The 13,308-nt window shown below is 39.6% G+C and overlaps 1 protein-coding gene across 2 annotated transcripts in view; it reads left to right on the top strand.

The window, feature by feature from the left end:
* Positions 1–1,147: 1,147 nt before the first annotated feature.
* Positions 1,148–13,308, top strand: part of lama5 (laminin, alpha 5) — a 91,955-nt gene continuing 79,794 nt past the window's right edge. For both annotated transcript variants that reach the window (XM_058762852.1, XM_058762851.1), the window contains exons 1-2: positions 1,148–1,701; positions 3,964–4,116. In XM_058762852.1, the coding sequence (XP_058618835.1) occupies positions 1,456–1,701; positions 3,964–4,116 (399 nt within the window). In that variant the 5' untranslated portion in view covers positions 1,148–1,455. The remainder of the gene's footprint in view (positions 1,702–3,963; positions 4,117–13,308) is intronic.

Genomic DNA, 13,308 nt, shown 5'->3' with positions numbered 1-13,308 from the left:
GTGCTGTTTGTAACACCACAGAAAAGCACCAAAAGCCATTCAAAATCTGGTAAAATACTTTGCAGGCAAACATAAACTTGTAACCTATCTATAGTGTGTATGAAAGTTAACATATGTATTTAGTATGGTTAACATATAGGCCTATATAGTGAAAGTACACCAGTATCTTTGAATAGATGCCAATGGTGAAAGATACAATACTGATGTAGTTACCAGAGTGCAATTAGTGTAGTTCTGATATCTGCCAAAAGGGGTTAACAGGGGTCACGCTAACCAGCAAAATCTTCACCTCTTGGATTATGGTAATACCACATGAATACCATGGTACTTCAATATAGCAAAAAGCCAAAGTAACATTTTTTTTTTCTACACTCTCACAGATTGTAACAATACTACTCTACTGCTAGAGTACTCTTTTATATATATGTGCTGCAGACCAAATGTGGTAGTTGCCCAAACAGATCTAGCAACCACCCTTAGCAACATAAATGTGTTTATTTTTCATAATGTTTATTTTTAGTATCCTTAGTCCTGTTGCTTATGTATTAGTATATAGTCAAAACTTAATTAGGTTTAACCGTTTAATTCACCTTTAATTTTGAGGCCACGCCCCTCTCTGTCAAAGACGGTCAGAGGACTCAACGGAATATTATTTAAACGTTATAGGTACGTTAACGTTATAATAGGCTACTGTACGGTATTCGGTGAATCGGTCTGATAAAACGGGATAAAACGTTTTGTCATCCTGAAAAATACAAATGTGAGATAATAGGCCTTATTAATAGGCCTCTGTTTTTATTTGAGCTCCATCCTGCTTTTTGTTTAATTTCAAGGACTTTCTAGCTGAACCGGACATCATCTCCGCACATTTGAGATCGAGGGCGGGAAGATTTAAGTTTTTTCCTCACAAGAAGTTATCTTATGTCTTTGGAAAATGTATATGATTAGTAATATAGCGCACCGCGACTTTATAATATTTTTATGGCGTTATTGTGTCCATTCGTGGCCAAAAAAGACTTGATAACTTTATAATTTTTGTCCCACAGAACAATATGGGTGAGTAAATGACAGAAGTTTTGTCCCTCGTTTTATAAATGCGCAGAAATAGGGTCCTCAGCAATGACATAACACTTATTCAGTGGGTCCCTCGGTGTGTGAGAGAGAGACAGGACTGCACACGCACTGCACTGCCCTCTCTCACACACACACACACACACACTGACTCAGTGCACTGCCCTCTCTGAACCGAGCCCAGCAGCACAGAGGCAGAGACCGAGAGAGAAGGTGCCCACCGAGCTGCGTATCTGCCTATTATTGTGCCTTACACACGCAGAGAAACCGAAACTGCTTTCCGTGTACTGGGTCTCTCCAAATGTCCTTGACTAACCCCACAGCAAGCGCTCCGTGGATATTTTGACCGGCTGTAGCAGCGTTGCGTGTGCGGCACAGGTGAAGATGGCGAGGGGACCGGTGCTGGTGTTTCTGTCGCTGCTGCTCACTGAAGCTTTAACGGCGCAGGAGTTGCCCATCAACGGCGTGAACGGATTCAGTCTGCACCCACCGTATTTTAATCTAGCGGAGGGGACTAAAATCACGGCCACGGCAACCTGCGGCGTGGACGAGAGCCAGCAGCCGATTCAAGACCTGTACTGCAAACTGGTCGGGGGGCCCGTGTCAGGGGATCCAAGCCAGACTATTCAGGTAAAGATGTGGGAAATACTTACTGTTCTTAGGTTTACATTACTAAAAATAGATAAAAGCACATTTTGATGTTAGTTTGTTTTAGTTCTAGCTAATATTGGACTCTATTTGACTTTGTGAAATGCACTTTTTTTTTTTTTTTTATAATTTTTATAGCTACATAACAGGTGCTCCCATAGTGCTGAATTACCATATGTGACCCTGGACCACAAAACCAGTCTTAAGTAGCACGGGTATATTTGTAGCAATAGCCAACAATACATTGTATGGGTCAAAATTATAGATTTTTCTTTTATGCAAAGTAAAGATCATGTTCCATTAAGATATTTTGTAAATTTCCTACCGTAAATGTATAAAAATAAAATGTTTGATTGTTAGTATGCATTGCTAAGAACTTGATTTGGACAACTTTAAAGGCGATTTTCTCAATATCTGATTATTTATTTATTTTTTATTTTTTTTTTGCACCCTAAGATTGCAGATTTTCAAATACTTGTATCTCGGCCAAATACTGTCCTATCCTAACAAACCATACATCAATGGAAAGCTTATTTTTATTCAGCTTTCAGATTATATATAAATCTCAGTTTAAAAAAATTAACCCTTGGTTTTGTGGTCCAGGGTCACATATTAGTTTAATTGGTATTCCAACTGCCATAATACACGTTCTAAAGATTTATTACCATAATTTTTTATCATGTATAATGGACTTATTAGTGCCCTGTCCAAAAGCATGGTCATTTATTTTTTTTTGTAAAGTCAGGACAGTGCTTTGGGACTGAGGAACTGTGCATTATCTTGATCTTTTTTTGAGAGCACCTGCTTAAGGTGAAAAGGCCAGAGACCCCTATAAAGCGCTATGGTTCCTCATAAGAGACCCCTACTGAAGCTTCATAAGCAGCAGGCTTGTTGGCGAGTGAGTGAAATGTTTAAACATTGTAAAGAGTAAAACGCAACCCCCGTGTAGCACTGCTACTGGGATTTTCCCAGAGGAATGTGTGGCATTTCATATAAGACCTTGAGGGAGGCACACACGCACACAGATTTGCACCACACTTCAAAGAATATGTTAATAAAATGTTGCGACCTGATCAATTGTTGCAGGCACCTGTGGTTATCATCTCAAGACACAACATCACATGCCTGCAGTCCATTTTTACTGCACTTTAACTAAAGTCACAATCATTTTATACTCATCATCAGTATCCAAACTATAACCATAGTTTCTGTTATTATGTTATGCAGTAAAAACAGTGATGTGCACTTGTTTAGAAAAATGCTAAATGTAGTCAGAATGATTCAGGTATTTGAAATATTATTTTAGATGTACTACAGTAAAACTAGTGAAAACAAAGATTTTTGTAAGCACTGTTTGAAGGAGATCTCATATTAATTTATGATTATTTTACAGTAATAACAGCAATTATAGTAACCATGGTAATTGGCTGTAAGTAAAGGCTAAATTAATTGCTAGTCAAAGGAAATCTTATCTCATCAGTCTCTGAAACCTTCACACATGGGTGGTCTTAACATAATTAGTTGTATTTCTGATCGATTTCACTCCTGTTAGTTCATGTATACTGTTATACATGAATCTGTTTTCCTAGCCAGGTATAAATAGCTATAAATAATAATAAAAATGGGTTTGTGTTGCCAGAAGTTGCATAATGAAGGGAGTGAATTCTTTGGTTTCTTCCAATGTTTGAAGAAAAACATTGTTCCAAAATGTCCTGCAGAGTAAACCCCTACAAATCCAGCTAAGCAACAGGTGTCTAAAACTATTTGCTGATCACCGTTTCAAAGGATTTTTGTTTTATTTTGCCTAGTCTGTGCATCTTTTTCAGTTTATACAACTCAGCTTATCATAGAAAATATGTTTTAATGTTGTCCTCCAGTCTGTATTATCAGAAATAAACAGATAAAAGGTGAAGGAAATGAAGGGGGAATCCTCAAAGAAGGAATTACATCTGTAAATAGTCATTTATTTGCACATGCATTCTGCATTCACTAAAAAAATTATGCAAATCAGCTAGTGGTGCAAACATGCCCAAAAATTTGATGCTGAATTTTAATTTGCATGCCATAATTCTAACTTTGCAGATCACTTTGTACAGGTATCAGCTCTTTAAAATGCTTGAAGTGTTCAGTTATAACTCTTTACTTTATTATTCGATGAATTATTGTTGGCATGATTGATGTCCACAAATCTTAAGTGTGCAATTTATTATGACAGGGACTTAATTGAACTTCCTGTGTTATCAGGGCCAGTACTGTGACATCTGCACCTCAGAAGACACTAACAGAGCGCATCCCATCAACAATGCCATCGATGGCACCGAGCGATGGTGGCAAAGCCCTCCTCTCTCCCGCAGTACAAAATACAACGAGGTCAACGTCACTTTGGACTTAGGACAGGTATGTTACTGATGCATTCCTTACATTTGTCAACTCTATCACACCCCCACCCACACACACATATCGTGTTCGGATTATTCAGCGTACAGTAGAGTCATCTGATACTCGGCTACAGCAGGCGCTTTTGTGGATTGCACATGAGTGTAGAATTTCAAGGGTGGACCCTAAGTTGAATCTCATCCATTCATACTCGAGTCTGGAGTATCTAGAGGTGTTTTTTTTTTGCTCTGAACAATTCACATCTTGGTCTTGTGTATTAAAGGCTGTTGTTTGTGAATAGCAGACCAGCCAGGGGCCATTTAAGATTATTACTTTCAAAACTGTCATGGTAAATAAACATTACTCATGCTCTCCCCCAGCATTCCCAGTGGCTTCTACATAAACAGTCAGCACCGCTGCATATAGCTTATATGCTTCCCAAATGAGAAAGAGAGGAAGGGAAGCAATTTACTGCCAACTAAAGCTTCTCTATTGAATTCCAGGCTCTTTAGACACAGTCTAGCCTCGTGTCTCAAGAAGTGGTTTGTCTGGATTTAATGGGAAGCAATTAACGATCAAGCTACAAGGCATTACTACGAGAAGCTTGGATCACATCTTATTTTATGACTGTATTTTTGTTAAGAGATGTATTACCTCAGCTCACAAAGAATCTGCACACACAGAAAAACCGAAAAGGCTGTCAAGTTATACAGATTCCCTATTCAATATTCTTTTATTACATATTATTACAGCTGCAATCCATGTTTGAATCCATTTTACTAAATTTCCACGAAAATCAATGTAGTAATTGGGGAAAGTCTGCACATTCTGTCTGAGACTACTTAAAAATTTTAGTGAGCAGAACCACAACACAAATTGAATAAATGTACATGTAATAGTAATTCAATTTTGAGTAGCCTACTTGTTTTATTATGTGAGCAGAAAACGTTAACAAAGTGATACAAAACCAAAAAAAAATATTGTTTAGAGACTAACATTGTGTAAGTTTTGAGATTTGTACATTTTTCTCTTATGCTCTCCAAAGCTGCATTATTTGATCAAAAATACAGTAATAACAGTAATACCGTATTGTCAACTATTATAGCAATTTAAAATAACTGTTTTCTATTTGAATATATTTTAAATGCTAATTTATTCCTGTGATGCAAAGCTGAATTTTCTGAATCATTAGTCTAGTCTTCAGTGTCACATGATCTTTCAGAAGTCTTTCTAATATGCTGATTTGATGCTCAAGAAACATTTCTTATTTATCAATGTTGAAAACAGTTGTGCTGATTCATTTCTTTGTTTTTCCAGGATTCTTTGATGAGTAGAAAGTTAAATATTAGTTACATTTACATTGAAATAGTAATCTTTTGTATCATTATAAATGCATTTACTACATAGTAAATGCATTTATAATACATAGTCACTTTTATTTTCATTCAATTAAATGCATCCTTGCTGAATAAAATATACATTTCTTTCATTAAAAAAAATCTTATCTTACTTTTATCAGTTGAGTAGCTGTTATATATTTAGTCTTGTCTCTCAGAGCAGTATTGCTGTGTGTATAATCTGGCTATGTAGTTTTGGTCTCGTTCAGCTGAACATGGCTGTAATATGTGACAGTCTAAGCCCTGTACAACCTACTTTCTTTTCTCTCTCAATCTCTCTCTCCCTCCCCCTCTCTCTCTCTCTGAATGGAGGCAGAGAGCAGTGACTGGCTTTGTACTGAGTTCTTTTATGTGGCTGGTGTTTTTTCAGTGCACCAGCTTGTTAAAAAGCAATACATGAATTTTCATACACACATCACTGAGCAGAGAGAGTGAGAGAGATGTGCTACATGTGTTAATACCATCAAATCTTCATCTGTAGAAAATGTGAGTTGCACAATTGTTTTAGGAGGCTGACAAGGCATTGCTATGTGATCTGAGTGGTTTTTAGCATGCTGCTATTGTCACGGGTGTGTGGTTGTAGTAAAATTATAAATGAAAGACAGGAGAACGAAACAGCATCAACTCACTTTTCCCATTTAATAACTTAAGATCGGACAAAATAATGAGGGAGGACAGAGGGCTTATAAACAGACAGGAACAAAAGAGCAAACAAGATAATGAAACTCAGGTGGGGACAATGAATCGACAATCAATAATGAGAAACGGAACCAAACCAAATAAGGACAGACAGGAACTTCAGACGGGTAGACACGTGACAGTACCTCCTTCCAGGGGGGGTGGGCGCCCTGGAAGCCGGTGCAGGACAGGGATACTGGGGAGGCATCCAGGGCGGAACAGGAGACACTTAGAGACCATGGCGGATCCGTGTACTCGGGTGGCCTCGGCGGAGCAGGGAACTTGGGAGGCCATGGGGGATCCGGGAGCTTGAGCGCCCAAGACAGAGCAGGATTCTCAAGGGAATAGCCCCCCCCCCCAAAATTTTAAGGGTGAATTTAGGGGTTTTCAGTCTCGGGCAGCGCGGAGCTGGACGGAACCAGCGGAGACTTGGGGGCGCTCTGGAAGCGCGGATTCTTGGGGGCGCCTTCATGGCGTAGGCACTGGGGGGCGCTCTGGAAGCGCAAACTCTTGGATGCGCTCTGGCAGCGCGGAGCTAGGGAGGCGTCTTCATGGCGCAGGCACTGGGGGGGCGCTCTTGAAGCGCGGATTCTTGGCTGCGCTCTGAAAGCGTGGATTCTTGGGGGCGCCTTCGTGGCGCAGGCACTGGGGGGCGCTCTTGAAGCTCGAACTCTTGGATGCGCTCTGGCAGCGCGGAGATAGGGAGGCGCCTTCGTGGCATGGAGCTGGACGGAACCAGCGGAGACACAGACGAGCTGGACGGGACCAGCGGAGGCACAGGAGGGCTGGACGGGACCAGCGGAGGCACAGGAAGGCTGACCATATTCTTGGTCGGCGGGCTTGCCATACTCTTTGGCGACGGGCTTGCGGTGGCCGCGAACGGCGGCAGGCTTGCCATGCTCCTTGTGCGACTCTTTGGCGGCGGTAGGCCATTAGAGCTGAGGATGAGGGAGGTACTCTGGAGGACACGGGGGTATTTGGGGTCGGGCAGGCAGTCAGAGCGTTTGGCGCGATATGTGGGGGTTCTGGGCATGCCGTGAGCTGGCGCGATGCGGCCTGCTTCTAAGTGGGCTGGACGACAAGACTTACGATGGCCCTGTACTTCGTAAACTTCGAAGTCGGAACCATTCAAAAACAGTACAAGATTAATAAGTTCTATCAGGGGAAACTCCGAGGCAGGAAGATCGCAACGGATCGTGTCTTCGTCCAGCCCCCGCAGAAAGCACGCACCGAAAGCGGCGTCGCGCCAGTCCAGCTGGTGAACTAGCTCACAGAAGTCCTCCACATACCGCTCCAATCTCCGACTGGCCTGCAGTAAACCCCACAACCTTTCCTCCGCCGTCATCGAGTCCGTTTCGGTTACAGTCCGATCTTCTGTCACGGGTGTGTGGTTGTAGTAAAATTATAAATGAAAGACAGGAGAACGAAACAGCATCAACTCACATTTCCCATTTAATAACTTCAGATCGGACAAAATAAAGAGGGAGGACAGAGGGCTTATAAACAGACAGGAACAAAAGAGCAAACAAGATAATGAAACTCAGGTGGGGACAATGAATCGACAATCACTAATGAGAAACGGAACCAAACCAAATAAGGACAGACAGGAACTTCAGACGGGTAGACACGTGACAGCTATGTAGTTACTAATGACTGAATAATGGTTAATAGATGGTTGCTCGTAGTTAAACACCAAAAGTTTAATATTGTATAGTTAGGGGTTTGTTCAGAGCTATAACTGAAGTATGAGGAGCAGTAATAGTGATGCTGCTTTCCTCTAACAAAGGTATGAGACTCTTTCTGACCCCTCAGAGCAGATGAATTAGATTGGAATGTTAGTCACTCAATATCTGTCTCAACCTGTTCTGGGAGAAAACGACCCTTCCCATCACAACCAAAGTTTATGTCTTGCTTCTCTCGCTCGCTCTCTTTTTCTGCCTGTTAAATGACTCCAAACACTTTTTGCATATTTTTTCTGCAATATGCAATGGAGTATTAACCAGTGTTTATGCAGGTTTTTTCCAGCAGATTCGTTCATGTTAACAAGCTTACTTTAAAGGTACTGAAAAAGTTCAAAGAAACACATTCCAGGTTTGGTGTCAGTAAATCAAATCATTTGAACTAATACTTTTTTCTGATAGTGAGCTGATAATCGATAAGTGAGCTAAGTAAATGTAGTATTTTTTTAATCTAAATACAAAACTATATTTAGGTTGTAAATGGCTGAATTTAATTATTTGTGACCCTGGACCACAAAACCAGTCTTAAGTGTCAATTTTTCGAAATTGAGGTTTCTACATCACCTGAAAGCTGAATAAATAAGCTTTCCATTGATGTATGGTTTGTTAGGATCGGACAATATTTGGCTGACTATTTGAAAATCTGGAATCTGAGGGTGCAAAAAAATCAAAATACTGAGAAAATCACCTTTAAAGTTGTCTGAATGAAGTTCTTAGCTATGCATATTACTGATGAAAAATGTTTTGATATATTTACAGTAGGAAATTCACTAAATATCTTCATGGAACATGATCTTTTCTTAATATCCTAATGATTTTTGGCATAAAATAAAAATGGATAATTTTGACCCATACAATGCATTTTTGGCTATTGCTAAAAATATACCCCAGCGATTTAAGACTGGTTTTGTGGTCCAGGGTCAAATTTAATTATTGAATTGAATTATCTCTGGGTAAAATAATTAAATTAGCCTATACATGCAAAAACAAAATGAAATCTGTACAAAATATATGCAAGCTTTGACAATGTGGACTGCCTGATGACATATTTGATGTATTCAGGTTTGCTGACATAGCTAGGGCAGGTTTTGGAGACAATTGTGCGGTTGAAGGCAGGGCAGCAGTCTAATTCAGTCTAATGGAACACACGCTTACAGTACCTTTAAGCCAAAAATTGTTTTCCACTTTATTGCAGGACCTCTCCTAGCCAAATGCTCACTGTTAATGTAACCTCATTTATGTGTGTGTGATCCCTCAGGGCACATTAGTTTAATATCACTCAGAGTTAAGTATTAGAGACAAAAACAAACTGTCTTGCTGTTAGCACATAAATGCCTGGGAAATAACTACTAATGTACTTAGCTAAGCCTAAATGTGATGATTCATTACTTAAGCTCTTGCCTGAAGTATTCAGACATCAACCTGTAATCATTTGCGGAAGATCATGGATGGATCCCATCCCAACAGGAAACAGGTCTAAATTATACCCCACACTGCATCAAAACAATAATCAAGCCTGTCAGGGATACTTTCATCACTCTTTTAAATATACAGGGTTGTTTATTTCTTATTTTCCTTCTATTTTTTAAACATGCTTGTTTACACAAGTAAAATTGACTGTGTGCAGAAGTTTGCACTTTATGCTAAAGTGTATTGCGAGTTCTCAGAACCTTTGAAACATCGAATACCTAAAAAATACTCATATCTTCATAACCATAGCAGGAATCCTGTGCCCTTTTCTGGGCCCTTTTGTTGCTTGTGAAACAATAGTTAAAAATAGGCGAAGTGTAATCCTGAGCTGCACCGTACTCTGAGTGAGTGTGTTTGAGTGTATTGTGGGGGGTGGTGTTGAGTGGGACTCAATGGGGACTAAGGTGCCCCATTGTGTGCCATGCGCGGAGATGGGCATGATGCCAGCCGTGAGAGCCGGACAGAACTAAAGTTTTCCTCTTATTGAGTAAGGACTGAGTTTATCCAATGGCAATGTTGTAGAGCTGGATGTATCATTTTTTCTCTCTCTTGGTCTATTAAAACAGTCAGTTGCTCTCCCTATCATTGCTTGGCATCAGTTTTCCTGCCATTATGTTGAGATCATATGATCAGGAGCTAGCTTAAAGTGACAGTTCACCCAAAATGTAATTCTAAAATTGTACGATTTACTTTCTTTTGTTGAATATAAAAGAAGATGTTTTAAATAATGTTTATTTTTAGATATTTATAAGATATTTTCAAATTGTATTAAAAGTCAGTGGGGTCCAAAATAAATTAAATCCCATTGACTTTCACTGAACAAAACACTTTTAATCTTTTTCAAAATGTCTTCTTTTGCCTTCCTTCCACACATGAAAGAAAGTCATACAGGTTTGGAAAGGATAGGAAAATGAATTGATTTTCACACATTTTTTTTGTATGTACAATAACACTAATTTTCCACTGACAGTGCATTATGCCTCAGGTACAAGATCTACCTTGTCAAAGTAAGTGTGTGTGTGTGCTTTCCGTAGTCTCAGGTATGGGACGTCCCAGTGTGTGGCCTGCATACCTTGGCAAACAAAGTTCCCATTGTGCAGTTTTCAGTATCTTCCCTTGCTTTTCCTTTACTTTTTCCACTGGAAAGCACACCATGCTTTCTATCTGTCAGACCTGAAGATCAATATCCAGCATGAGCTGATATTATGAATAATGTCTCTTCTGAGATACTCTTATGCATGCATCTTATGATGCACCTCTCCTCTTGCATTCCTCCTTATTTCTCTTTTTCTGTTTAAACTTAAGTTGTCTCGTTCCTGTTTGTCATGCACACGCTAACAGATGCACATGCAAACATGCATACAAACGTCCACCCTTTTTCTCACCCACGCTTTCATGGTGTTTACCAAGCATGAAAATGAGCCTGTTAATGGGAGAGAGAAGAAAAGACAATCCCGCGCAATCTGACCGTAATAGGAGGTAACCATGGAGACAAGGACACAAGGAAAAACTTTATGATCCAATCCTTCCTGTTAGTCAGAGCCCTAGTTGCCCTTCCCTTTAATATGAGCAGGCTAGTATATAACAGACGTCCATGATTGAGAGTGTCTCGTGCATGAGTGTGAACCATCATTAATTCAGAAACAGCAGGGATCTGAACTCTTGGCCTAAATTCTTCCGAGCCCTCTACCTCGACTTCAGCCATCGATCATGACCAACGGTTTTGTCTGTGGTCTTTCCCCCAGCATCCCTGTTGGCAGTGGCCCCATTTAAATCCCAGATGCATATATCTTCACTGACACTGAACACACTGCTGACCTCTGCTCACCTCCTATTATTTATTAAAGGGGCCATATTCTACACTTTTGTAGCATTTTATTATTTCCCAGATGCCCACTTTCAATGTTCAGAAAGCTGAAAACTGTTGTAATTTTGATATACATTATCCGAAAGGTGCAAACCCACAGAGTAAACAGACCTGTACTATACCTTTTGAGCAAAACCCTTTCTATATGTGAATATCTGTTATGTTTTGCTAAACCCTGTGTATCAGTGTCAAAATCATTCATCAGGGCTAGTCAAGTTGCTGAATACTGAATAGGGGTAAATCTATAAACACAAGCATTCGTATGTTAATGTGCATGATTGTGACGATGTCATGAATTTCACTGGCCCAAAAAAATTATACATTTTGAAAAATTATTGTATTTATTTTAAATAATACAATTTAATACTTTTATGTTTTATTGTATTTTATTATATTTATTATTGGAGTAGGGTTTTATTGTAAGGTTTCTTTACAAAGAAACACTTAGCTGACAGGTTTAAATAGATCCTCTGAACATCTGGGAGAACTTTGCACATCTCCCTGTGTGGCAGATGTGTTTGATTCTGAACCTTCACTTCATTTCCACGGATGAAGGCTCTCTAGTAGGTAAACAAGATCTAAAGATTAGACACGTCTAGTCTAACTGTTGTTTGCATATTCTCTTGGCATAATCTCCATTGCATTGGGTAGTAAGTATGTGTGCAGAGTCTTATAGAATTTATTCTGTTAGATTTCACTATTTATAGGCATTTTGCCATTGTATGCATTTCTAACTGAGGTCATGAATGCTCCAATCCCAACTTCACAACAGCATTTTCCTTTCAAAAATCACTGGTTTTGCCCTCTTTGGAAAGGATGCTGTTTGGAAAGACTTTTTTTGGAGACATGGAGGATCTTCTCTGCTGGAAGGATCAGCAGACACAACCTCTCCATATACATTTCTGCTTTAAAAATAATTGACCAGTGTGAGTTTCTTATTGACATGTTAGTTCGGTTCCTCATGTGTTCCGGTTTTGCTCACAGTGTATCTACAGGTCACTACCGGTCCACAGCCTTCATCTCACCATGCATTCTCCAAATAGTAGCACTGATTTTGCTTTTTCTATCTCTTCCTTTCCTGATTTCAGTCTTGAGCAGACTGCTCTTATCTCCTTTATTGGCTGTAAGCGTCGCAGGGCAGTTCAGAGTTTCCTCCACTCCCCTCTCAAATATTAGCAGAGCATTTCAACAGCATTTTTTGAGAAGAGAGGATAAGGAGTAGATCACTCTTCTTCATAACGAAGCAGTGAACTTTGAGGAGTTCAAGGAGAGGATGTTGACAAATAAGTGAGGTTAACGTGACAATAGTCGGGAATATTGAAACTGAAGATAAGATTGGCTGATTTTTGTTTGAACTTCAGGGTCAATAGTTAATTTCTGTTCACCTTCGTTTAGCTCAGAAATTCCAAGCATTGTGAGGAAACACTTTGATATTAGACTTGTTTTCTGTGATGTTATTGCTTAATGCTAGTACTGTAAATTGCTTAAAAAATTTTTTAATTGATAATTCATAATTGAAATGAATTACATTTCCAAGAGACACTGAATTATTGGCTGACAAAAACACTAATGATTAATGATTAACATGATTAATTTCAGGGGTTTTTTTTCACAACATTATTTTAATTAATCACATTAAATTAGCATGTTAATTTTATATCCATACCCAGTACATTTCCTGATTAATCTTTAGTCGTCAACTTTAACAGAAGCATGCATGTAGATTTGTTGGACTTGAAAGCTGTTGTTTCATGTCACATAGGAAAGAATGAGAACAATTTACACCTCCTCAGGGATCCTCACATTCCCCTCCTTCTGGCCAGAAGGTAGCCTTCAAGAAAAAATGTCAAACCCAAATGAACAATTGACCCCCAAAACGAGGCGGGAGATTTTGAGATGGCTTGTGGGGGCTGTCGTAGTGGTTTTCAAACAGAAATGTGGCAGAGTTCAGCAACGCCCCTGATTCCTGTTGAAACCTGTTCCTTCATGCTGTAAAGAAACCCACCTCCACGTCTCCAAGACCTCTCTCACGCCTGAGACAAAAGGTAGGTCCTGCAGCCTT

Source organism: Onychostoma macrolepis, chromosome 23 (assembly GCF_012432095.1).
Source record: "Onychostoma macrolepis isolate SWU-2019 chromosome 23, ASM1243209v1, whole genome shotgun sequence".
NCBI lineage: Eukaryota > Metazoa > Chordata > Actinopteri > Cypriniformes > Cyprinidae > Onychostoma > Onychostoma macrolepis.
Note: the sequence above shows the minus strand (reverse complement) of the source record. Positions and strands in the feature narration are given on the sequence as shown.